The sequence below is a fragment of the Micromonas commoda genome, chromosome 1, assembly GCF_000090985.2.
Source record: "Micromonas commoda chromosome 1, complete sequence".
In the NCBI taxonomy this organism is placed as follows: domain Eukaryota; kingdom Viridiplantae; phylum Chlorophyta; class Mamiellophyceae; order Mamiellales; family Mamiellaceae; genus Micromonas; species Micromonas commoda.
The window spans coordinates 1284315-1308974 of record NC_013038.1 but is presented as its reverse complement, the minus strand read 5'-3'; the positions used below and the strand labels follow the sequence as shown (position 1 = coordinate 1308974).

The following is a 24660-nucleotide window of genomic DNA, read 5'->3' as shown; positions in this document are numbered from 1 at the left end:
AGTAGCGAGAAGGCTTGCCCCGGTTGGAGTAACAAACTCACCATCTGTGTACGTCGCGTAAGTTGACAAATTAGCGGCGCAAAGGCATTGAACAGTTGCCGGTGCAGGGCAAGGAAGTGCACCGTGTGCAGCACCGCTTATGAGCCCTCTCCCAATTGGCAGTGGTGAGACGATGACTTCATTCACTCCAAGGTAATCCAGGCAAACGGCAACTGCGACTATATCAACGATTGAATCGAGGGCGCCCACCTCGTGAAAATACACAGTCTCCACGGAAACACCATGTGCAGAGCTTTCCGCCTCTGCAAGAAGTGTGAATGTCTTCAAGGCTCTCTGTTTCGAACCAGGCGTCAATACCGATCCTTCTAATAAGGTCTTGACATCTTTGAAACTTCTAGGTACAAGTGGCTTCTGCATTCGCTCTTCAATGAAAAACAATGGAGCAGATATTTCCGAACGACTCGTCGTCACAATATTTAAAGAGTAGTCGCCCTCCAAATCCAATCTTGCTAGTTGTGTTATGATAAGATCAAATGGAACGCCAAGGTCAACAAGTGCAGCGACGAACATATCGCCAGCAATTCCAGCTGTGAACGCATCGACGAAAAGTACTTTGCCTGCACACGAGTCCCGTGCCAGCGGTGGATTTCGGGGCGGGTAGGACGCGTGTATTTTAACGTCAACACTTTTGAGGTGACCATCAGCAGGCGTTCGCCCGAATTTGTTCCCGAAGACTTTTAGTTGACTCTCTGAGCTATGAAATTTGTTCTGTGAGCCGGCGCGGCGCCGAGGTCCACCACGGTGTGCATCGCATGCGGTCGTTCGCACCTGGCCGAATTGCATAGCTGGATGTCTACCACACCCACGAAAGTACTCCGTTTTCGCTCTCACAAAATTTGGTGGTTTTCCAAGTACCTTCGTACCTTCATTCGTACAAGTCTCTGCGTTCTACCTTCGAAGGTAGTTCCGAACATTTTTCGCACACAAGCAAGCAAGTCACAAAACACATATTTTGCGAGTAAAGGTGCGGCCAGGCACATCGATCGAAGTTTGGAAATATCTACATATCTTGCTTATGCTTGCTTATTACCTTCGAAGGTATGAAACAGATCATGTAAACTTCATGTGAACTTCATGTAATTTTCCCATCGGAAATGGATACTTCATGTAAAAAATTACATGAAGTTTACATGGCCTGTTTTCATATAGTGTTACTTTATTAAATAATATAAAATATGATGTTTAGAATATGCTGGATATCAATAATACTTCAATAATAATATAGACTAATAATCAAGCAAGTGATGTACCTTATTCGTAATAAATTAACCAGAAGATTCCTCATATACGAAGGTACTAGATAGCGGAGAGAAGCGGAGAGGAGCCATCGTGGTCTATGGTATCCGACTATCGTACGCAGGAATAAAAGTCGTGTGGATAAATAGTGGCCATTTCTGTCAGGACGAGGTACGTACCGATCGATACCTAGCTATATGATAGTACGTTATTATTTATACTAATCTTAGCTAATATATAAAATACCTTCGTACGAACATGCATGTCTAAATTGTCTACCTTCGTATATAAATACCAGTTAAATACCTTCGTACCTTCATTATTCGTACCTTCGTACGTATCCATACCTTCGTACCTTCATTCGTAGACTACAGTGACGAATACTCAGTACCGAACCCAGACCTAAAATTCCAAAATGCCACCTCGTAAGCTCTTGTTGAGAATTCAGTACCCGGATTTTGGGGGTGTGTTGCCCCACCCCTTTCAAACCCATAACTTTCATTCATAAAGAAACCCTGAATCTCAAGCTCCTCGCTCAAAACCCTAGACGCAGGCCAACGGCCTTTGTCGCAGCTACATCCGAGCATGGGGGTACGTCAACGAGGCTGCTCCATGCCAGTGGAGTTGACGCCCGAATTTTCTTCCCGATACGCATTTTCCATCGGTTTGTCGCTACCGCGTTTCGCAGCCCGTCCGCGCTCCACCGCCACGGCTCGAGATCCGTCTACTTTTGCCGAAGAACCGGCATACTAGAGGTGGACATCAGAGCTCTTCTTTTAAACCTTGAATAGGGCTTCTCGTGATGCGACACGGACGTGTTCTCTCCACTATCATCTGCTTTTGCGCATCCATTGCTGGGCTCGCCATGCAGCACGTCGCTCCTCTTGAAACAGAAACAAAACCTAACTTGCAAATATCGAAATGCACCACAGGCATACAAATACGTCGAGGAACTTTGGAAGAAGAAACAAAGCGATGTTCTTCGTTTCCTGCAGCGAGTCCGAGTTTGGGAATACCGTCAACTTCCTTCGGTGTGCCGTGTGTCCCGTCCCACTCGTCCCGACAAGGCCCGCCGGCTCGGCTACAAGGCAAAACAAGGATATTGCATCTACCGTTCAAGGGTTCGCCGCGGTGGAAGGAAGCGTCCAGTTTCCAAGGTACATTTGCAATGCTTCGAGTTTACTTTGCCTACCCCATCTTTTCGTTAAAAGCACGGTGTCCAAGCGGACGGATGACTCGGATGCATGGGCCAATCACCACCCCCCCCTCCACCCTCCACCCCAAAATCAACAACAGGGCATCCGTTATGGCAAGCCGGTCCATCAAGGCGTTAAAAAATTGAAGTTCGCTCGCAATCTCCGCTCCGTTGCCGAGGAGCGCGCCGCCCGACGCTGCGGAGCACTCCGTGTGCTAAACTCGTACTGGCTGAACGAGGTCAGGAGCAAGGACTGAAAGGGCTTTTAATTGCTCCTTAACTAAATAACACATCTTTTCCAGGATTCTGTTTACAAGTACTATGAAGTTATCATGGTCGATCCTATGCATAAAGTCATAAGGAATGACCCTCGCATCAACTGGATCTGCAATCCTGTGCACGTAAGGCTTATCAACATGTGTTTCACTGGGCGGCATGATAAAATGTCATGGGACAAAAAATGTTTGACTTGCCTCCTTCCAAGTTCTAATTAGACGGTTTTCAATAACGACCCTTGTAACGGAAACATCGCGAAATGCGCGGCATCACGTCTGCTGGGCGCAAGTATCGCGGCCTTCGCGGCAAGGTACTTAATGGTAGTTTTCCTTTCAACTGAACTACCTCTTAGCAGTGTTTTTGTGGGGCAGGGACATAACTATAATAAGGCTCGCCCTTCCAAACGTGGCACTTGGAAGCGTAATCAGCAACTTTCTCTTAAACGCTATCGATAAAACCTTGGTCAAGAACTTTCGAGACCACGGACACTGTTGTTGGAAGCCGGATCGAAGGTTAACTTTCGAGGCTACAAAATATCCAGCGCGGTTCCTCAGAAGCACTAAGGTTCTTGTCGCAAACCCCGAATCAAAATGATAGCTGAGACAAAAACGGACCAGTTATTTTTTAATACGAGAGTTACAGATACAAACATAACTACAAAGTTTTCAAAGCGTCACTCGAATCTAGCCCTCAAGAGCCGAGGCACCAGATATGATCTCTATCAGCTCTGTCGTGATTGATGCCTGCCGCGTCCGATTGTACAGCAGCGTGAGCTTACCGAGCATGTCTTTTGCGTTCTTCGTAGAGTTTTCCATCGACTGCATTCTTGAACCAAGTTCAGAGGTGCTGTTTTCAAGGAATGCATTGTACAGGACAGCGCCCATTTTGAATTCCGCGAGGTCAAGAAGCAGCTCGGAGCGCCCGGGTCCCTCTAACTCGTATTCGTCAAATTTGTTGAAGCCTTTGTCCGAAGCTTTTTCGTATTCCTCCACAGACAGCACAGTTGCCACAGTAGGTTTGAAGGATATGACCGACTGAAACCTATTGTAGATTATCTGATTCTTCGGGGCATCTTGCCCTAAAATGACGTCTGTGACCATCGAAGCAGTCGCAAAAGTTAACGGGATCTTCGTCACATCTAAGATCACATTTCTTAAGAGATGGGAGTAAGATTTCGAAAGCTGTCCTCGAGCCTTTTCCCCGACGACTGTTAGCGAGGTCTCTCCCTCTGACGAGTGCGCAACAACTTTGGAAAATTTAACGACAGTGGAGTTAATTCCACCACACAGGCCCTTATCCGAAGAAACTGGGATGATCATCGTTTCGCCGGAGGTAGTGCCTATATCAGTGGGGAGTTATAAGTAATCAACACCTCACGCGTGTTTGATAAGGATTGAAATTGTGCGGAGCAGGCTAACCTACCAGGAATGTCGCCGAGTAAGCGAAACAAAGGCTGCACAAGTCCACGGGATGTCTCCATTTTCGTTTGAGCGCCTTTCAAACGGGATGCAGCTACCATTTTCATGGCAGCTGTAATTTTTTGAATGTTGCCAACAGACTTCATCCGCTGAGCGACCACCTGTAGCGACACAGTTCGAATCCCAAGGGTGCAGGAACTGGGAGTTGGGGGCAAGCTTTCAGTGACTGTTCGCAATGGCGTGGGATGATGTTGAGGTAGAAACTCGACCGAGAGCTCACGGGCAATGGTTATGGCTCGTAAGCTTATGTTTTGACGACATCATTGATAAGAACACGTCGAAGGAAAACCCTAATTTGAAAAATAGCCGAAGGGCGCATGTCCGAGGTGAATGACCGCGGGCTCTTAGCGCTGCTTTCCGGAAGAAAGGATCGTTGACAATGCGCACCTAGGAGATGGACGAAATTCTATGTGTTGCAGAGCTCGAGTCCCAACGAAGCTTTGAAGTTCGCTCCTTCGCAATCTTTCTAACAGAGAGATGGAGTCCCGGAAAACGCGCTTTGACATGATCGAGGGGCAAATTGATGAAAAAAAATTTAGTCCCGGTGTTCCTGAGATAGATCAAACGTCACCGGACTACGATTTCGCGCCTCGGGTTGGTGGCTCTAAGGCGGTTGACTTCAATTCCTTCGGGGCGTTTGGAACTGTCAAAAGATATTTGACGAAGGCGTCAACTTGCCCACAAGTGTCACGAGCGGTAATAGACCATATCCCTATATCGTTGACTTTCGGTCGGCACGGTGGTTACCATACGATCACCGGTCGGTTGCAAATACAGACACGCGCTTCGAGCCAAACATTTTGGGTCGCGCGTGTTTTTTTTCCGTATGGCGCCCAGTCTGGACGGCGAGCGCGCTAGACAACTGGCAATTATGCTACTCGGCGCCAAAGATGGAGGACGCCATCATCAGGAGCGCGCCTTGGTGTTGACGAGTTTGCGTCGTCAGATACGATGTTGCGGCTTAGCTACGACAATATCATGGTTTTACGAGTTAATAGACCGTCAACTCGCCTCTGAAACCGTAGCTCAGGCGCAGCGTCGTTTCGTGCGACGCAAACTCGTCAACACCAATGCGCGCTCCTGACGCTGTCGTCCTCCAATTTTGGCGCCGAACAGCGTATTAGTGAGCCGCTCAGCGCGCTCGCCGTCCTGACTGGGCCTAACTAGGCGCCATAGGGAAAAAAAACACCCGCGACCCAATTTTAGTCAAAAGTCAACGAGTCAACGAAATCAACGAGTCAACGATATAGGGAATATGGTCTATTGAATATTCTGAATTTCAAGAGAGCAAAATACACTTTTTAAAATCACGGAGCGGCATGACCTGACTATCTTATCTCTCTGGATCTACCTGCTGTACTGTATTGTGAACCCAATCAATAATAACGAACGAACGAATTAATAATAAGTACATCGATCTGTAATAATAAGTAAGTATATATTACGAAGGTAATAAGTAAGTAATAAGTCGAGTCACTAATTTCTAATTCAGGGGTTAGTGGTCGGGATTCGTGGTAAAATACCTAAACACTTAGATAGTTTCTCAATCAATAAAAGATTACCTAGCTAGATTACATTATTATTCATAAATATCATTTGCGTATTATTTGGACTTATCCAAACCGCAGCCTGACGCACGCGGACAACCACCTCGCGAGATACGTTCCGCGCTCGAAAGCATCCGTCGTTCGATCCCAAGCGTTCGCGATCCGCCTGATATTATGGCAGCCTCCGTAAGTGACGCCCTCACACGGTCTGCTCTCCGCTTCCGCACATCATCCAGGCACGAGTTAGTTAAGGGACCGTCAACCAGAGCTCGCGCCATCAAGGTTGAGTCCGGCTCCTCCGCATTCGACTCCGCGACGAATGACCCCCTCATGCTTCGCGCAATTCGCGGCGAGAAAGTCGAACGACCGCCCATCTGGATGATGCGTCAGGCCGGTCGTTACATGAAGATCTACCAAGATCTGTGCAAACGTCACCCGACATTTCGCGAGCGCTCGGAGAAGGTGGACCTCGCAGTGGAGATCTCGCTTCAGCCGTGGGAGGCCTTCCAGCCCGATGGCGTGATCCTTTTCTCCGACATTCTTACCCCGCTATCCGGCATGAACATACCGTTCGACATCGTGAAGGGCACTGGACCGATCATCATGAACCCTGTGCGCTCAATGGAGGATGTCAAGACGATAAACGCGTTGGAGCCCGAGAAGTCGGTGCCTTTTGTGGGTGAAGCATTGGGTCTGCTTCGCCAGGAGGTGGGGAACAATGCCACCGTGCTCGGATTCGTCGGCGCGCCGTTCACTCTTGCATCTTACATCGTCGAGGGAGGGACGTCCACCCACTACAAGGTTATAAAGAAAATGGCTTTTGATGCCCCCGATGTATATCACGCACTCCTTTCCTCCATCACCGACTCTGTCGTCGAGTATGTCAAATATCAGGCGGATAGCGGGGCTCAGGTGGTGCAGATTTTTGACTCGTGGGCCTCTGAATTTTGTCCTGCAGATTTCGAAAACTACTGTTTACCATATCTTAAGCGCATCGTGGACGAGGTAAAGGTGACACATCCTGACTTGCCCCTCATTCTGTATGCCTCCGGTTCTGGTGGGCTCCTTGAGAGACTCCAGACCACTGGCGCGGATGTCATATCTCTGGACGGCACGGTTGATATGGAAGATGCTCGCAGACGACTTGGACCGGAGCAAGCGGTACAGGGGAATATAGACCCGGTCACGTTATTCGCCAGTAAAGAGGTTATCACAGACCGCGTGTTGCAAACCATCCAGAAGGCTGGTGATAAGAAGCACGTGGTGAATTTGGGCCATGGGGTAATGCAGGGCACTCCAGAGGAGCACGTGGCGCACTTTTTCAAAACGGTGCGAGATTTTAGGTATTGAATCGTAAAAACATCGAATGTGCGCCGGGCAGAGTCACGTTGCGTCGACCACGTTTGTTCTGTCGTCGAATTCATTCCCTAGTCCACGCCGCTACCAAAAACTACTCGGCGAGGAAAAGTGCAGTTCCTGACAATCAATAGCCAGTGGCCGTGATGAGGGGCGCAAGATCACCAAGCTGCGAATTCGCTGCCTCTTTCGCGGCAGCGAACTTGCTGTTCGCTTCTTTCTTCTTGGTCCAGTACTCCGACGCTGCGGCAGCGCGCTTCTCCTCGAGGGCCTCCACGGTTGTCTTGTGCTTCCAGCCCACCTGGTGAGAGAGGTCACCAAGCACACAGTACTTGTGCCCTGCGGCTAGGCGGAGCACCTTGAGGGCTTCGGGAACGACTGCACGTTTCACCTTGTCGTAAGGGGGCGGAATGCCCTCATAAGCCTTGAAGCGCTCAAACGCGCACGCGCCGCGCGTTGTCTTGTAGGGAAGCATTCCACGTACAGTGCGCCACAACATTCGCGCAGGGGCGGCGTAGTGAAAGGGGCCGTGCGAGGGCTTCGTGTTCATGCGAAGGCGCTTGAAATAATCATATCTCTGGCGAGCGCGAACGATGCCACCGGATATTACGATGCCCTCGGCGCGTACGACAACCTGACGAGGGGGAGGGGGAAACGAGCGTGAGAAGAAGGTGCGAGGGTTTGTTGGAATTTGGAGCAAAACCCTAGCTTGAGATGCCCGCCGGAGTTTCAGGAGGACGCGGAGGGCAGACCAGTACTTCAACACCACCAGCATTGCCCGCCGATTATCCAACGGGTCGTATTATTATGTTCACTTACCACGTGCTGCCCTTGAAGGAGCTGTTTCGCAACGATGGAGGCGAGGCGGCCGAGCAGGTGCCCGCGACCGTCAATCACAACAACCTGAGAGGGGGCAGGGGTAGAGCAGTGATCAACATTATATTATAAACGAGATGCTGGGACGACTGCCAGTTCAATGATGCGAACGCCGCATTGAAGATTTAGAACAGGCGCTTTGGTGGACGGAGCGAGAGCCTTGTCCGTGCTCGTGCCGGAAGCCGGCAGGAGCCGGGTTTCGCCCTTTTTCCCGTGAGTGCAAACGCGAGTATGGTTCGGAGCTTTCAAGATCGACCATTCTTGACCCACGCAGAAGATGAACGAAGATGTTAGGATGCAGCTCGCTTGTAGATGAGCCACTTACCTTATCCATTATGACCCGCGGCACGGTGCGCAGTGATGCGACCAGAATGTGCTGAGGCTTACGATGGAACCCTACCTCACTTGCTTGCGGCAATTCAACTTTTAATCTTGTGAGAACATGTGGACTGAGAGTGATGATATGCCGAATAATAAGTTATTTACAAGACTACATAATATATGATACATATTACATTTCATTACGTCTGACTCAAGGTTCTCGAGCTAAAAATCCAAAAATGTCATCAACTATATGTAGCGCTAGACCATCGTTCTTGATTTAATGATGTCAAAAATGTCAGCAATGCATAGAACGATAGACCATCGTTCTTGATTTAATGGTGTCAAAAATGTCGACAATGTATGGGACGGATAGACCTTCGACCTTGATATATAAACGATACCAGGTGATTATTGTTACATTATTTTGGAAGTTGGGGTCGTGTAAGATCGGCTATGCCGAATAATAACATGCATGTAATAACGAACGTAAGTATTCCCACCAGATAGATGTCCCACCTCTATCATAGTCTATATCTGTATACATGAACGCAGACTATTACATGTTGATATGAGCTTGATTCCGATTATTGGTGCTTGATTGCCCAACACAAATATATTAAATCTTTTTTGTCGCTGCTGGGCACGATTTTCGTGTCGACCTGTTTTCCCCCAAAGCCCGCTTCTATCTCGTCAACGCGTAAGTGTTGTGTTGTAGCCTTTCTACTAAAAACGATCGGTATAGCATCTCGTGATCATCGATCTGACGATAGACTTTAACCAGCTCAAAGGTAACGCATAGGCGATATGAACCGCAATTCCTCGCTTGCCGAACTCGCTGGAGCACAGCAAAACCGCGACGCGCGGTGCTCTTTTCCAAGACGAAAGTCGCTGCGTTATGTACCGGAAATAGGTTCCGCATACATTCATCTACCTTTCTCATCGCTTAGTAAACCCATTCCTCTGCCGTTCACGCTTGACATTTCTCGGTGACATTACTGCCTGCTCCGCACTGTCACAGACAAATACGACGCGACAGTAACTGTTGCGACGAAGCAATTAAAACTATTATCAACGTTGTTCGGATTGATGCAGATGACGTTTGCAAGTTCGATTGATTTTCGTGGTCAAGGCTCAAGTTTCTTTGATTCCTTACGAAGGTTGCCACCGAATCCAGATGAGGATACATCCGTCCAGAAGTATTTTCGGTCTTCGGTGCTTGACGCGAGAACCGTGATTGCGCTTGACCAAGAGCAAGATAATGTGGAAACTAACGATCTTAAAACGAATACACGCATACATCACTGCGCTTCATCACAGGACAGCTCCGCGTTTATCTTTGCAGATGGTGGACACATCATGTACAAATCTGGTTGGCTGACGCAGGATCTTGACCGATTTTGCGTCAGGTCATGTGACAGAGCTCTGAACGCTTCTGCCGAAGACTTTAAAAGGTCTATCGAAGTCAGAAATTTGCCCGCATCGATGAGCTCTTCACCTTTTGCACTGTCCGAGTACATTTCTGATGTGAACGATGATGCCTGCTATGTGAATTGCGCTGACGGAGCAGCAAAAAAAATTGACAATCATGATGATGTCAGTTATGCATATGTCTGGAGTTCCCCTGTTTCAATTCCACATATTTTTGTCCGCCAAATGATCGACTTCAACCCATTTTTTTCCGGAAATTTTTTCTGCAAACAGATAGTAAATCCTGACGCACAGGGATACTCAAAATGCATGCTGCAGTGTGGCGTGAAACTGCAGGTTACAACTACACAGATTCAATTCGGCCTCGGAAATCTCAAGGGTATGACTGAATGGACTCGGGGAGTCAGCATGGTTTCAGTGTCATCTTCATCATGGCTTGCACTTTATTGGAGACTACATAAATTAAACTCTTGTTTGCCTCACGGTGATAGGCTTGGTATTGTGTTGCAAAACAAGAATCAGTCCTTTGTTGTATGTGGAAGTCGAGTAGGAATTTATAGATTGATAGGACCAAGGAGTGTGTCTAGCAAATCAACAGGGATGCGTGGCTTCCCGTCAAGTATTCCACTGCACAGCTCTCCGTTTCTTGGAAATGCCATCTTTAATATCTTTTACAAAGTGGTGGATCATGTGAAGCGATGCTACGCGTCCTCACATCGACAGGCATTCGCAGCATTGTCAAAACCTATCCCTGATAACGACTGTGGTGGCTTCATCACAGCCGTCACATTGTACTTGATATGCAATGCTGTGTCTTGGCCTGAGAGTGCATCCTTGACTAGAATAATGATTGATATGTTTCAAAGGTACGTTTCCAGCACAGAAATACTTGACTGTCGCTGGCCAGTTAGGGTGGCCAGGCACGGGTCATCAAAAGCAATTTCGACCTCCCAAAGTGAAACTTGTGCGGTCTTCAAAAACACAAAAGCGATGCAATATGCGACCATCCTTTTAAAACGCATATCTATCCTTGCTTGTGAACAACGCCTTTTTTGGACGCAGAATATTGTCTTTCCTTCCTCATGTGCTTACAACAAAGGGTTCATCACACGCTTGAGTACTAATGATGTCGATGAAATTCGGTTATTAAACGCTGCTATAAACATGTTTAATTTGCATCCGTCACTTTATGAACGTAAAAACAGGTCAGATTATCCTCATCTTCACATGCAAAATTATGAAGCGCCGAATGTGCCCAAAATCCAAATCTTTTCATTAGAAGAATACGGGTTGGCGACAGCCTCGCCGGAAGAAATCAATGCCGAACATCCCGCGGTCATTGCGGCTTGCTCGGAAGCAATAGATACTTCAACAGGTGCATTCTTCCGTGTTTATCTCGCAGGAAAGCACGCTGTACTTGTTCTAGTGCATCACATCGTTTGTGAGACCATGTCCTTGGCGAATCTTGCTGAGCGATTTTCTGAGGCATATTTATCTCCAGATGTAAGTTGGACGATACGTGAACAGTCTACCAGTTTTGAATGTTCAAGTTTTACTCAGGATAAACTTGATTTCATCTTTGATGCATCGGCTCAAGCGTACTATTCATTTGCTCTACTTTCGCACAAGCTAGACACATGGCATCGCATGCTCACAAATGAAGATAGAACATTTACATTATTCAGCCTAAAGAATGACTACATCTGTCGCTCAACTGGAATTGCGAATGGTTGCGGAACTATACCCCAACGGAAGAGACCGTGTTGCAACATCAAATTAAATATTTCAACTGAATTTGCGATAGCGCTGAGAAAATGCTCAAACATGCGAGAACGCAATGTTTTTGCAACTCTTGCATCTAGTTGGTCGCTAGTGGTTCGGAGACAGAGCGGATACGATTGTAACAACAACTTGGTAGATAGTTTGACTTTTGGCAGCTCTGTGGATCTTCGAAATTTGAGTGGCTTGAATGAATTTCATTCAATTGGATGCTTTTCTGCTATGCTGCCAACACGGTGTGAGTTTGCATCTGTCCACAACGGTCTATTTGACGGACTTGCGTTTCGCATACATATATTTTGTCAAGCTGTTTTCGAGCTCATGGATGTTCCTCTGATGGGCATCATCGATCGGATTGATTTGGGAAGCAAGAGATGTAAAACGGAGGGTAATCCTTTGTTCACAACATGCTTCAGCTTTGTTTCGCATTCTCAGCTTCAGAAGGCATCAGGGATTGACGGAGTCATCTCTGACAAAAAGGCAAGCTTGGCCAGGTTTTACGAGGCCGCATTTGATATATGGCTCGGAATTGGTGAGATGGGCACAGCTAGTATGATGGGCAACCTCATGTATGACGCTACAATATTTAGCAGGCGTTCTGCTGCTTCTCTTTTGATGTCATTAAAAGCAAGCCTGAAACAAGTGGCATGCAAACCAAATATTTCCTTATCAGCTGCAGATGAATGGATAATTAAATCAAATATCGACATGCACGCATTGAATTCGGGGACAGTTTCAAACTTTGATACAAATTATGCTGTCAGAACCCTTTGTGACATGAAATTGGGATATAAAGATTCCATAAGATTATGGCGACCATCGCAGTTTCTTGAATCGGGTCTGCTTTCGAGCAGTACATCGACTGTCTCGGACATTGGGGGAAACGTCACGCTATCCTTTAAAACCGTGCATTTTCAGGCAAGCATATTGGCCTCAAAGCTGAAGAGCGCATATGAAGGCACGCGGCAGCCACGAATGTCATTGTTCTCTGGTAATAGTTGGTGCTCTCTTATTGTGCACTATGCAGCTTCACTCGTGGGTGGCATAATCGGTAATCACAATGTTCATCTAGCTGGCTCAGAATTTGCATATCAACTCAAACTTTTCGACCCTGAATTAGTTGTTGTTGGAGCTGGTGACAGATTGAAAACAGTATTTGACGATGCGATTGGGACAAACCAAGTTGAGCTAAACAACCTGTACCCCGAATTTCTGCGGCTCCCGTGGTCTATTGAAGCGAGTCATGCGATGTTATCAATCGAAACTGGCAACTTTCCAGTTCAAACTACAGATGTTACGGTCCATCCAATTAATAAACCATATATGCTATATTTTACTTCTGGAACGTCCGGCAAACCAAAAGGCGTGGTCCTTGACCAAAATGCTATTAGCAGTCATGCGGTTGGCACCGTCTGTGAGATGCGACTCAACTCACATGATATTTGGCTCCACGTTGCACCAATTTTTCATCTTGTAGATGCTTTCTCTGTCTATGCAATCACAGCAGTAGGAGGTCATCATGTTATGCAGGCAGTATTTGAAGCTGCCGCAACACTCCGAGTTATTGAGCGTGAAGGGATAACTGTTCTGAACTTGGCATCGACAATGGTGGCATTAATGACCTCGCAAGCTACTGCCGAAATCGTGCACTTGGACTTGTCTTCCATTCGTGTTCTAAGTTGCGGTGGAAGTCCTATTACAAACAGCACAGTTCTACAAGCTGTTGGGCTACTTTGCTCTGAGTTTTTTGTGTCCTATGGGATGACAGAATGCTGTGGAAAAATAAGTGTGAGTCTCCTAGAATCTGATATGCGTGAGAATCCAAATTATCGAACAAAAGATCACATCAATGCAATTTGCACATCCGGCAGACCTTTTCGGGTTCAAATGGTGCGTATCGTCGAGCCAAATGGAAAGCTTATTGTTCCTGGGAATCATCGTATTGGTGAATTGCAGTGCAAGGGTATAACACTGTTTAGTAAATATGTGGAAAGTTGCCGCGCATCAGATATGTTTGACTCTGGATGGTTTACGACAGGTGACATTGCGATGGTTGACTCTAATGGATATATTATTATTGTTGACCGAAAGGCTGACATGGTAATTGTTGGTGGCGAGAATGTATACACAAATGAGGTTGAGAATGCACTGCTGACACATTGCGCAGTAAACCAAGCTGCTGTTTTTGGCATGGATGCTGAGCTGCTAGGCCAGGTCATATATGCCTGTGTTGTCTTAAAACCTCAATGCATTGGAAACGTCAAGGAGGAAGATCTAAAAGATCACGTCAAGGAGACATTGTCATCATATAAGGTGCCAAGCAAGATTAGTTTGTTGAAGTCATTACCCCACGGCGGCTCTGGAAAGGTGCTTAAATCCGAGCTTAGAAAGCTTGCCCTGCTTGGAAGGTCGGGCGGACAGCGTTGCAGCGCAGAGATCGACTTTTGTAATGATAAGGCAAACGCATGTAGCCTTGAAGATGCTAAAGTGGCCTCCCATTCACAAAATCTAAGGAAATGCTTGATCATTTTAGAATCAAATATGGATATTTTGGTGCTACCAAAGGTTGCGCAGCTCGTAACTAAGATACACGGTTTTGAAACTTTGGTCATCTGGCTTGCACCAATGCTGGAAGCAAATATATCTGGTCAAGACTTTTATCGTCTTTTTCTTCCGAGTTTAAATAATGTTAATGTCACAGTGCATGTAATGGTGATTGACATGAGAGATATTTGTCAGATTACTGCCTCGTGTTGTTCAATATGGCAGCTGTCTACAAAAGCTACAAAATCAGTGGAATTGGTCATGAAAATTGATCACGGTTGCAGGCACACCACATGTTCAGAAGGCGTGTTTTATCCTGAGGCCCTGAATCATTATTTCAGTCGCCTCCTGCTCTATGTTGTTTGCGGCTTGGCAGCAAATCTTGTTGATATAAATCTCGCGAATTATGGCATACAACAGTTTCGTTGTCACGCGAATCCAAGCAGATTGATGTTCCATGATATGGCTGAGGTACAGAGAAGAACATGCGTCGTACTGGAATCCGTTTTCGGAAAGAAAGAACATCAAGAAATCTCGCTTCAAACTCGTCTTTGGGACTTTGGGCTGACCAGCATCCTTGCCTTGTCTCTTTCTGCCAGCCTGGAGGATGAGTTTAATCATAATTTTCCAGCTGGTGTGGTGTTCAACCATGAATCCGTTAGCCAGCTTGCCAAATTCATATACGATGAAATTAGTGTTGCAGTGCCAAGCAAGGAGCACTTTGATCTTTCAAGACAAGTTCCCACGATGATTTGCTCATCAGAGACGTTTGTCGTTTCGGCGTCTCAAGTGGAAAGCCTCTATTCCAATCAACCCATCAAATCTTCTGCTGATGTGCAAACTTCTCTGGGTTCGAATTTGTGTCTGGACAATCTGTGCGATGATGACATTGCATTTGATGCAGTCACGATGATCATTTTATCTGCCATTCACAAGGTTTTCTTAGTAGCTGATGGTGCTTACGACCATCGACCTAATACGAAGGAAGTTATACATAAAAATAGAGCTATTCTCAAAAGTGCATTTGAAGGCACGATCAAAGATATCATAAACATCGATGAAGCATTCTGGTTGATTGGACTAACTTCGAAGGCTGCTTCACAAATTTCAGACGATCTGTCAATTGGTTTTCATAAGGACATTCCCGCTGTGGCTGTCTTCGATTACCCCTCCATAAACGATTTATCAGCATACATTAAGAGGCGCATAGGAAGTGATCATGAATACAGCGAGGACAAAAATAAACTCGACATCAGTTCAAAACTGGAACCCTATGGAATAAAGGGAAGCGTCCTTAGTTCTTTACTCGAACATTGCGGACGTCAGGGGGTAGTTGTGAACGCAAGTCACTTGACCACAGGAATGGCAGAATCATTAGATTACAATTTCATTTGCCATCATTCAAACGCTGATTGCATTACAAGTATCCCGAGAAGTCGTTGGGATCCTGATCCTAATCATTCAAGAAGACTACATCGTCATTTTGGAAACTTGCTGACAACCATTGATGACTTCGACTCTGATTATTTTAGATGTCAAAGAGCAGAAGCTGAGCTTATGGACCCGCAGCAGCGATTACTTCTGCATCGATGTACCTTGCCTGCCATAGACATCCGATCAAATGATACAAAATGCGGTGTTTTTGTTGCAATTTCACACATTGATTATGCTATTGAACTATACTCGTTACGCAGACCACTGTCTCCCTACATGGCCACAGGAAGTGCTAACAGTGTAGCATGTGGACGAGTGAGCTATACATTCGGGTTAACTGGCCCATGTGCCAGTGTTGACACGGCGTGTTCATCAGCGTTGGTAGGATGTCACTTTCTCAATGGATGCATTCTACATGAAAATTTGGATTATGGAATAGCTGCTGCAATGAACTTGTGCATGTCACAAGAAAGATATATGATCTTCTATGTTGCTGGTATGCTATCCAAAGAAGGTAGATGCAAAACATTGGACGCGGCTGCAGATGGTTATGTGAGAATGGAATCTTGCTGCGCCGTGGCACTAGTTAGATCCCAACATCGGGAACATTGCAAACAAGCGTTCTGTGCTTCTGTATCATTGCCTTCATCAGTCCTTAATCAAGATGGATTTTCAAGTTCGCTCACTGCACCAAATGGTCCATCGCAGCAAGCTCTAATATGTCGGGCGATGCACATCTCTAAAGCTGATCCAAAACAAATTACCACGATGCAGATGCACGGAACGGGAACGCCTCTTGGAGATCCTATTGAAGTTGGGGCAATATGTGATGCATTTACAATGATAGATCGCGATATTTTCGGATTTGCTTTGCATTCTATCAAGAGTATACTCGGTCATGCAGAGACATCCGCAGGCGCACTTGGCCTTCTACAGGCAACACAATCACTAATTAATGCTCGATCATTTCCATTAACTCACCTTCGTTCTCTCAACACGCATGTTTCTTTGTCCCTTCAAAGATTTTATAAAATAACCAAAGGCGGTGATATCATTTCCCCTTCTCAAGATTCCCAACTCGCAACTCTTTGCCGCCTTGGATGCAAAACTACGGAACTTCATTTTCCAAGTCATCAAATGACAGGAGTTTCATCATTTGCATTCCAAGGTACCAATGCGCATCTAGTTGTAGCATCTACATCAAGTGAACAAACAGTAAAGAACCATCTTAAAGAGAAATCTGCCTGCTTATGGAGGAATGAAAAAGTACTGATTAAGCCACATTTACATGCATTTATTCAGTGCGCAGTTCAGCATCTGGGGAACAAATCTGAATATGAATTCTGTATCGGCTTTAGTTCACCTTGCAGTTCTTGGCTAATGGATCACCGTGTGGGACAGTACGCCATCTTTCCTTGCACAGCCTCTTTGGAAACTGCAGATGCCGCAGTAAACTTCGGCCGATGCAATCGTTTCAGTAGCTGTTCGACATATTGCTCATTCTCATTAGCAACTCTAGCCAACATGACATTGCCATTCCCGATCGTACTGGGCAAAAGTACTGAAGAAAACAGCATAATTTTCGTGCATTTGGATAACAATTCTGGTGAAATAATAATGCAAGACAGAAAACCTATGATATTTTTCAAGGCTTGTGCATCGGAAGCTATTCTGGAATACAGGAGAGCGTCCAAAAAGGTGCAAGCGATTAACTCTATCAGATGTCGAGGTCTCCATATGTTTGATTTGACATCTCTAAAAAATCACAACAACTTCTCTCAGACATCTGTGAAGCCATCCACATTTGACGGACAAGTGGAAGCACACAAAACTGATCAAATAGAAAGTCAAATGAAGATCATTCACAGGCGCGCGGGATTTGGGCAAATTGTAATTCGTCGTGACTATGCAGCGGATGGAACTTGGACCCATCCAGCTGGAACAGACTGCAGCCTCCAGGTCGCCTTTTGCATTTCAAGTAAAAAAATAGAGAAAACAATTATTCCTGTCAGTGCTCAGGGATACACGGTACCAGAACAATATAATCGTCAAGGCGGTGTAATGCTCTCATCCGTTTTTATTGACATTTCTAGTAAAGCAACGCATGTTCTAGATGGGCCCAGAGCATATAGATCAGGAGCAAATGTCATCATTAATTCATTGGCATCCCGCAACGTCCTCTCTTTTACTGCTCGACAAGCAACTTGCACGATCAAAAAGCCATCGATTCTGGCAGAGAGCACTGATTCAGATATCATGTATATAATGAGCTGGCATGCTGTGCCTGCCCGGACCACACCATTGCAAAGGTCCTTCAGGCAGAATTGCAATACACTTGGTACGTATAATCATCGGAACGTATCATTGAAGAGGATCAACGCCAATGGATTAGCGAGCATCGCGATTTTGCAATCCTTGAATTCTCAACTTACTGAAGCAAATCTCAACACTCATGCAAGGTGTTACAGGGTTTCCCCAGAAATATCGTTTGTAGCATTGCATGCGTCTGTCCGAATGGCATGGTGTGTAGCCCACGTCGAACTGCCGACGAAAACTAGGCTTGTTTCTCTCAGATGGTCGCCGAATTATCAGCTGGCACGCTCTCTTCTTCCCGAAGAAATCTCATGTCCCGAACATTTGACTCGTCCGGCTCGTATTGATAATGCCGATGAACGAACATTGAGTGCTCACGGCATAGCAAATGATGCTAATGTCCAATTTACCCCCGCGGTTCGTTTGTGCATGACAATATCTGGATTAAAGCCAAAACATGTTATCGAAACGAGTTTTCTAATCAGAAGTATCTTTAAAAAGCAACAAAGCGTAAACAAAGTTGTTGAACATGCGCCACCGGGAAAGCGGAAGCAGCAGAGCGTTTTGCTGACGGGTGGCTTAGGTGGTCTTGGATATCTTCTTACGTCGTATATGATTCACGTAGCTAGAAGCAGAAATGTACTAGTGGGGAGTACATCGGGTCGGGCTTCAAAACTCAATCCAGCCTCCACTTTTAGTCACGCACTCTATAACATTATTAGAAGTAATATTGGATTAACTGACGAAACAAGATGTGCACTCGTCGGGGAAGGATCTTTTCTTGCTTCACAGCTCACCACTATAATACATGCGGGCGGCAGACTCAACGATGCAACAATTTCGAACCAGACAGTTGGAAAGTTCTGTTCTGTCTCTTCTCCAAAATTTATTGGATTGCAAAGGATGGCTGAGGCGATGATGAATTCTTATGCGTTGGACAATTTTTTGCTGTTTTCTTCAATAGCCTCGCTGATTGGCTCCAGCGGACAAATCAATTACGCAATGGCAAACAGCGCGATGGATGAATTTGCGGAGTTGATGCAAAATGTAGGGACCCCAATTTTAAGCATCCAATGGGGGGCATGGGGTGAGGACTTTGACGGAATGACATCCGGTGATAGGAGGGTTCTTACGAAGATGCGTCATCATGGCTTCGGAGTTCTCAAGCCAGAAGAAGGAGTTTTGGCTCTGGATCACTTTAGTACCCCTAGTGTGGCAGAGCCCTCGAGTGCAATTCGGATAATAACTCCTTTAGACCACCAAAAATTGTGCGAACCCAAATCGCTTGCTTCAAAGCTTTCTATATTTGATCAGTTCTCTCAGAATATGGCATGCGTACCCGGGGATCGCACAATTACGCCTTTTAAGTACACTGATGTGGAATGCAAGGTTGCAAACTTAGTGACTGAGTACATCGGCATTCAAGTATCTTCAAATGATATTCTTGCGAATAAAGGTCTGGATTCACTTGGAGCAATTGAGCTTTGCAATTCTCTGGCTCAGACATTTGCAGTAACTCTACCAAGTACGCTGCTGTTTGATCATCCTTCTATCGAGTGTGTCACGAGACATATACGTGGTTTACTTGATTTGTCAGACAGAACATCAGTGGAGCCCGATAGTGTCTCGCCAGGGGTGCGAGGATATTCTGATGAAAATGACCATCGATCCTGTCAACTCCAAGATCTCATGAAAAGTTGTGCTCAAAAAATACTTCAAACACCAATTGATGTATCAAGATCGCTGATAAGTGCAGGGTTAACATCTTCTACGGCATTCAAATTAAGTCAAGAAATCTCGTCTAAGATTGGCTTTCAAGTTCCGAGCATTGCATTCTTCAAATATTCAACTATTCATGAACTTTCTGGATACCTTCGAGGTCATGATTTACTTGTACAGAAATTCCAAAGTGCTGATCCTTTTTTGTTGGAACAGAAGCGTCTTATCATAGCAAGCAAATCGAACTATTGCATGTCTGTAAATGAGCGGCTCGACAACGTTGGATGCTCACCATTTTCACGCTGGCAAGTAGGAGATAATGATTTATTCTCTTGTGTTCCACGATTTGGTGTGCATATGCTCGAAATCGGCACTTTTGACATGTCCGTGTTTGAGATTACTTTTGCCGAGCTATCAAGGATGGATACTCAACATGGATGCTTGCTGACTACTTCGTACAACGCGCTCACTGCTTTGGAAGCGCACCATGATCTCCAACTCCGCAAAGGGTACGAAGTCGGAGTCTATGTTGGAATTTCAAGCACTGATCACCACGTGCTCTGTAGGAAAAATCATTTGACATCATCATTATCTTCATCATCTTTCGATGCAACTGGAGGCGCCCATAGCGTGGCTGCAGGTCGAATCTCATTTACTCATGGTTTCACTGGAGCTGCGATGGCAATTGATACTGCTTGCTCATCCTCGCTTGTAGCTTTGAATACAGCTTCCGCTATGTGCCATCGCTTTTGTTTTTCAAATAATGTAGCATGCGTTGCAAGTGTGAATTTGCTTCAAGCTTTGTATACAACTATGGTATTCGAAAGAGCTGGCATGTTAGCTTCCGATGGTCGCTGTAAGACCTTAGATTCTGTCGCAGACGGATACACTCGGGCTGAATCATGCATAGCAATATACCTTACAGATGCAATAGAACATGTCGTGACCGCGGCGATGTCAGCGGGAACAATTCTCAGTTCTGCAGTAAATCAGGACGGCCGATCAAGCTCGTTAAGTGCACCAAGTGGTGTCGCACAACAGAAAGTAATATGCAATGCAATCAACCTAGCGGGGCTAGAACGAGACATAACCGGCATCCTATTGCATGGGACCGGAACTGCACTTGGCGATCCAATAGAGATCGGGGCGATTATTTTGGTACTCAAGAGCATGCAAGAACGTGAAAGGGATTTTTCTGACCTATTCCTTGTGGCGTTGAAATCTTCATTAGGCCACAGTGAATCGGCATCCGGAATGAGTTCTGTCATCCACGCGATATCATCAATAGCACAATCGAATGTGTGTCCCACTGTTCACTTAAGGATATTGAATGAGCACATAAATGCTCATTACGGCACGCATCATTTACTTAATAGGGTGAAAACCTCGTTTGGGCCAAGATTATTTCGTATTCCCGCATCTCTCGTCGCCAATATTAAGCAGGACGTGACAAAAGCCCCGAGGTGTTGTTCCCATAGGAAAGTCTTGTCAATGAGTGGATTTGCTTTTCAAGGCACAAATGCACACGCTTTAGTAAGTACTCTTCAAAACAACTCCTGCCCACATTCAAAAACAGTGGCTGGTTTGGACAAAAGTCCAAATTTACTTAACACCTGGCACATGTCGTCCCGTTGTAAAGAAGAGCCCCATCCATTTATTTCTTCACTCGAGCTTACGGCGGGTGCATCATTTTCTATCCAGCTATATTCACGACTCGGATTTCCATTTTGGCATGCATTCATTTTTGATCATGCGGTCCATGGTAGAGTCATATTTCCCGCAGCTGGTTTTCTTGAGCTTTCGGCCGCAGCAACAACATTCTCAGCAAAAGGAATTTACTCAGGAATTGAACATGTTACAATTCCAACGCCCTTGATATTAAGGTCAAAAAAATGGGATACGCCAGCAGTAATCAACGTTCTCTTCAGCAAAGTTTTGATAGGCTTTGGAAACATTGAAATACGGACCAAAAAATGTATTCATGTAAATGCAGCCTGCACCTTGAACGCACGAGTCAAATCAGTCGCTGCAACGAGCAGGACAAGTTTAAATTTCTTCGAAAAGACTTCCATGAATGAAACCGGATCATACGCTCTTAAAACAGACACGGTCACATGCCAGGCCCGAGTTCAACTTAGTGGCGTTAGCAACCGCGAAAGCAGCGAATATTCCTCATTTTGGATGAATCCTTCAGTCCTCGACGCGGGTTTACAGCTTGCCTCGACGTGTTCTCGTGCGGGGGGCAACATCGCGCGCCTTAAAATTCCAGCCTCGATGGCATACTATGCCTCGCCGTTTTTAATGACGGGCATATTAAAACGCAGCTATTTTGCAAGCTCATACATCCAGGAAAATACATGTTCCCTTGAAAGTAATGTTGAAGTTGCATCTTTCGCCGCAACAAAATCATGCTCCCTTAAACGCGTGAGTCATAAACTGATTAATTCTACTTCGGCAGCGTTTTATGACTCGTCAAATGAGTCTCTCCACAGCCAAGCTGCCATTAATTTGCCCGTGTATAAAGTTACAGAGATGGCGACATGTGTCGCAGATAAATCTGTTCCAGCACAAATAATACAGTATTATCATAATAATGAGCCAAACAATAATAATAACAATACCTCTCGAAAAGTCGGATACATTGTGAGACATGCCTGCAGCTGCCTCGAGAACATCCAAAACTATTCTGGAGATATCCATGAGATCAAAGTAATGGGACAAAAAGAGTTCATTGGACATGCAGTAATCCACGGGGTCTTGCAATGTGCTGAACGGGAATGTGATTCATCGATTTGCTCGACGCGTTGTTTGCATGTATGTGGATTGAAATATCGAGTTGGATTGACAAAGTTTGTGCACAGTTCAGACAACAGTCGCTGTGCCTCGTTGCCAAGCACCAGGAGCTCCGAAAGCCAAACCGGAATAAACTTAGAGCATTGTCTTTTCAGAATCCTGAGAGCTCACATTCATTTATTGAACGGTCGACGGGACTTTTCAACTGGACGAGAAGAGTTAAAGGTGCGCAGGGTCATCATTACCGGTGGACTCGGAATGGTGGGTCAACATGCTGCACGGCACCTGATTGTACATGCTGGCACGTTTGAAATTTTAGCTTCCGGACTATCTGGCCGTGTTCCCATCATTGAGCGAAAAATTCTGGATGAATCTGCGCACAAATGTTTCATTCAATGCATCCGATGCGACGTTTCAAATTCAGAAGAAATGCGATATATCGTCATGGCTCAGCATCGGAGCTCATGGTTGCTTCATGCAAGTGGTGTGATTCAAGACTCTTTGATCGCAAAACAGACTTGCAATTTTATGACAAGTGCAATGGCACCAAAAGCGGTAGGAATTCATAAATGGGCGTTGAATGCATTCGCATCGCCAATAGGCGCTGTTCTGCTGTGTTCATCCATCGCATCATTTTTCGGGTCAAGCGGACAAGCAAATTACTGCTCAGCAAATAAAGAGTTAGATGCATGGGCACGGATAGCAAAATCTTCCGGACTTTTCACCATGAGCATACAATGGGGAGCGTGGAGTAGTACGAAGGGCATGTCATCAAAAAGTCCACTCGTACTAAATCGCGTCAAGAGATTAGGGTTCGGAATCCTGAGCCCAAATGTCGCATTCAAGACCCTCTCCAAGTTCGTAATGGCCTCACATGGTGACGTGTCCGATATTATTGTTATTAGCCCTCTTGATATCGTGTTACTGAAGGCCTGGATGTTGGAAGATGTCTTTCATGACGAGTTTTCAGCACCAAAACAATGTAATTCAAATTCAAAAATTTCATCATCGCCATTGACTGTCCCAGAAAAGAAGAAAGCAGGAACGGAAGTTTCGCATATTAAAGTAGAGGAACTCCAAAATCAAATTTGTGATCTAGTTGAAGCAGCTCTTGGCTATCGCATAGACATTCAAATCTCTCTGATCGAAGCTGGAGTTGACTCACTCGGCGCTGTCGAACTTCGTAACTCAATCTTAAATCTTTGCGAAAACCAAGATTTTCGCATTGATTCCTTGCCGGCGGCCTTTGTGTATGATTTTCCAACGATATCGGCAATATCACAATTTCTTATCAAGAAAGCGACTAACAATGGCGAGAATAAACAACTGAATGATACGAGAACGAATCAAAAAAATGCACACTCGAGTTGCGTAGGGCTTGATAACATTTTCAATGATAATAGTGCCCACGAAAGCCGTGAATTTGTTTGCAGCCTTTCTACAGCGCTCGTACCTGGTGACCGTCGACGGATGTATGAAGTAAATGATAAAATTTTATGTCTTCCAAGAAGTCGTTTATGCTCGAATTTTGCAGCGCAGCAAAGAATCAGGTTCGGTGGAATTCTGCCGGCCATTTCTGAATTTGATGCAAGTTTGTATCGCATAAATGACTCTGAAGCATTCTATATTGACCCGCAGCATCGTAAACTACTTGATCTAGCCCTGAGCATCTTTCTCAATAGTAGTGCTTCGAAGCATTTCCGCACAGCCTTGCAAGCTGTCACACCTTGTAAACCAGAAACATCTGTTGCAGTTGGCATCTCCGGAACCGAGTATTTGCAACAAGTTAGATCGTATATGGGGCCTGCAGCATACACGGCCCTCGGGACATTTTTAAGCGTCGCATGCGGCCGAATATCTTACTCATTCGGGTTAACGGGGCCGAGCTTTTGTGTGGACACTGCATGTTCATCGGCGATTGTGGCACTGCATCTGATTGTCATTGAAAGAGCAAATGATAATGGCAATACTGTCACTTCCATCTTACACTCGCAAGCTATGGTTGCTGGGTCAAACGTTACCTTGCATACAAGCACGACAGATCTCTTTTCTGCTGCGGGCATGCTTGCCCTTGATGGTCGCTGCAAGGCGCTGGATGTGGCTGCAGATGGGTATGTTCGGTCCGAAGCATGTTTGGCATCGTTTGTTCAGCGGAACGACCGGAAGGAAAGATCAACTTCCCCATTAATTGTCGGCACAGCTATCAACCAAGATGGTCGTTCTGCGACATTGGCAGCACCGAGCGGTCAGGCGCAGCAGATGCTTTTGAAGAATGCGATTTGCATTGCAAACATAAGTGGAA

General features: G+C 45.7%; 5 protein-coding genes across 5 annotated transcripts in view; 3 read left to right on the top strand and 2 right to left on the bottom strand.

The window, feature by feature from the left end:
* Window positions 1-1711: 1711 nt before the first annotated feature.
* Window positions 1712-2748, top strand: MICPUN_55312 (predicted protein; the record flags this gene model as incomplete). The annotated part of the gene is made up of 4 exons (XM_002507599.1): window positions 1712-1760; window positions 1807-2051; window positions 2190-2453; window positions 2593-2748. The coding sequence occupies 4 exons, from the start codon at window positions 1712-1714 to the stop codon at window positions 2746-2748; spliced, it is 714 nt and encodes a 237-aa protein (XP_002507645.1).
* A 623-nt stretch (window positions 2749-3371) lies between these two features.
* Window positions 3372-4922, bottom strand: MICPUN_89673 (H+-or Na+-translocating f-type, v-type and A-type ATPase superfamily). The gene is made up of 3 exons (XM_002507202.1): window positions 4633-4922; window positions 4190-4383; window positions 3372-4106 (listed from the first exon to the last, which is right to left on the bottom strand). The coding sequence occupies exons 1-3, from the start codon at window positions 4749-4751 to the stop codon at window positions 3451-3453; spliced, it is 969 nt and encodes a 322-aa protein (XP_002507248.1). The 5' UTR covers window positions 4752-4922; the 3' UTR covers window positions 3372-3450.
* Window positions 4923-5878: 956 nt separating this feature from the next.
* Window positions 5879-7202, top strand: HEME1 (uroporphyrinogen decarboxylase chloroplast precursor). The gene has a single exon (XM_002507598.1). It carries the CDS (start codon window positions 5967-5969, stop codon window positions 7140-7142), a length of 1176 nt encoding a protein of 391 aa, XP_002507644.1. The 5' UTR covers window positions 5879-5966; the 3' UTR covers window positions 7143-7202.
* Window positions 7184-8380, bottom strand: MICPUN_93104 (predicted protein). The gene is made up of 3 exons (XM_002507201.1): window positions 8350-8380; window positions 7968-8051; window positions 7184-7782 (listed from the first exon to the last, which is right to left on the bottom strand). Exons 1-3 carry the CDS (start codon window positions 8356-8358, stop codon window positions 7276-7278), a joined length of 600 nt encoding a protein of 199 aa, XP_002507247.1. The 5' UTR covers window positions 8359-8380; the 3' UTR covers window positions 7184-7275.
* A 1054-nt stretch (window positions 8381-9434) lies between these two features.
* PKS1 (modular polyketide synthase type I) overlaps window positions 9435-24660 on the top strand; it is a gene marked incomplete at both ends in the record, with an annotated part of 42450 nt that continues 27224 nt past the window's right edge. Inside the window, one exon of the mRNA XM_002507597.1 lies at window positions 9435-24660. This exon is cut by the window's right edge and continues 27224 nt beyond it. Coding sequence (XP_002507643.1) covers window positions 9435-24660 — 15226 coding nt within the window.

Excerpts from the sequence above, each read along its gene's own strand:
- MICPUN_89673 (XM_002507202.1), bottom strand. The coding sequence starts at position 4,751 with ATGTCAAAGCGCGTTTTCCGGGACTCCATCTCTCTGTTAGAAAGATTG. Across the intron at positions 4,384-4,632 it reads GAATTTCGTCCATCTCCTAG|TTCCTGCACCCTTGGGATTC; the intron begins GTGCGCATTGTC and ends CCCAACTCCCAG. Across the intron at positions 4,107-4,189 it reads CTTACTCGGCGACATTCCTG|GCACTACCTCCGGCGAAACG; the intron begins GTAGGTTAGCCT and ends CCACTGATATAG.
- HEME1 (XM_002507598.1), top strand. The coding sequence starts at position 5,967 with ATGGCAGCCTCCGTAAGTGACGCCCTCACACGGTCTGCTCTCCGCTTC.
- MICPUN_93104 (XM_002507201.1), bottom strand. Across the intron at positions 7,783-7,967 it reads TCCTTCAAGGGCAGCACGTG|GTTGTCGTACGCGCCGAGGG; the intron begins GTAAGTGAACAT and ends CCCCCTCGTCAG.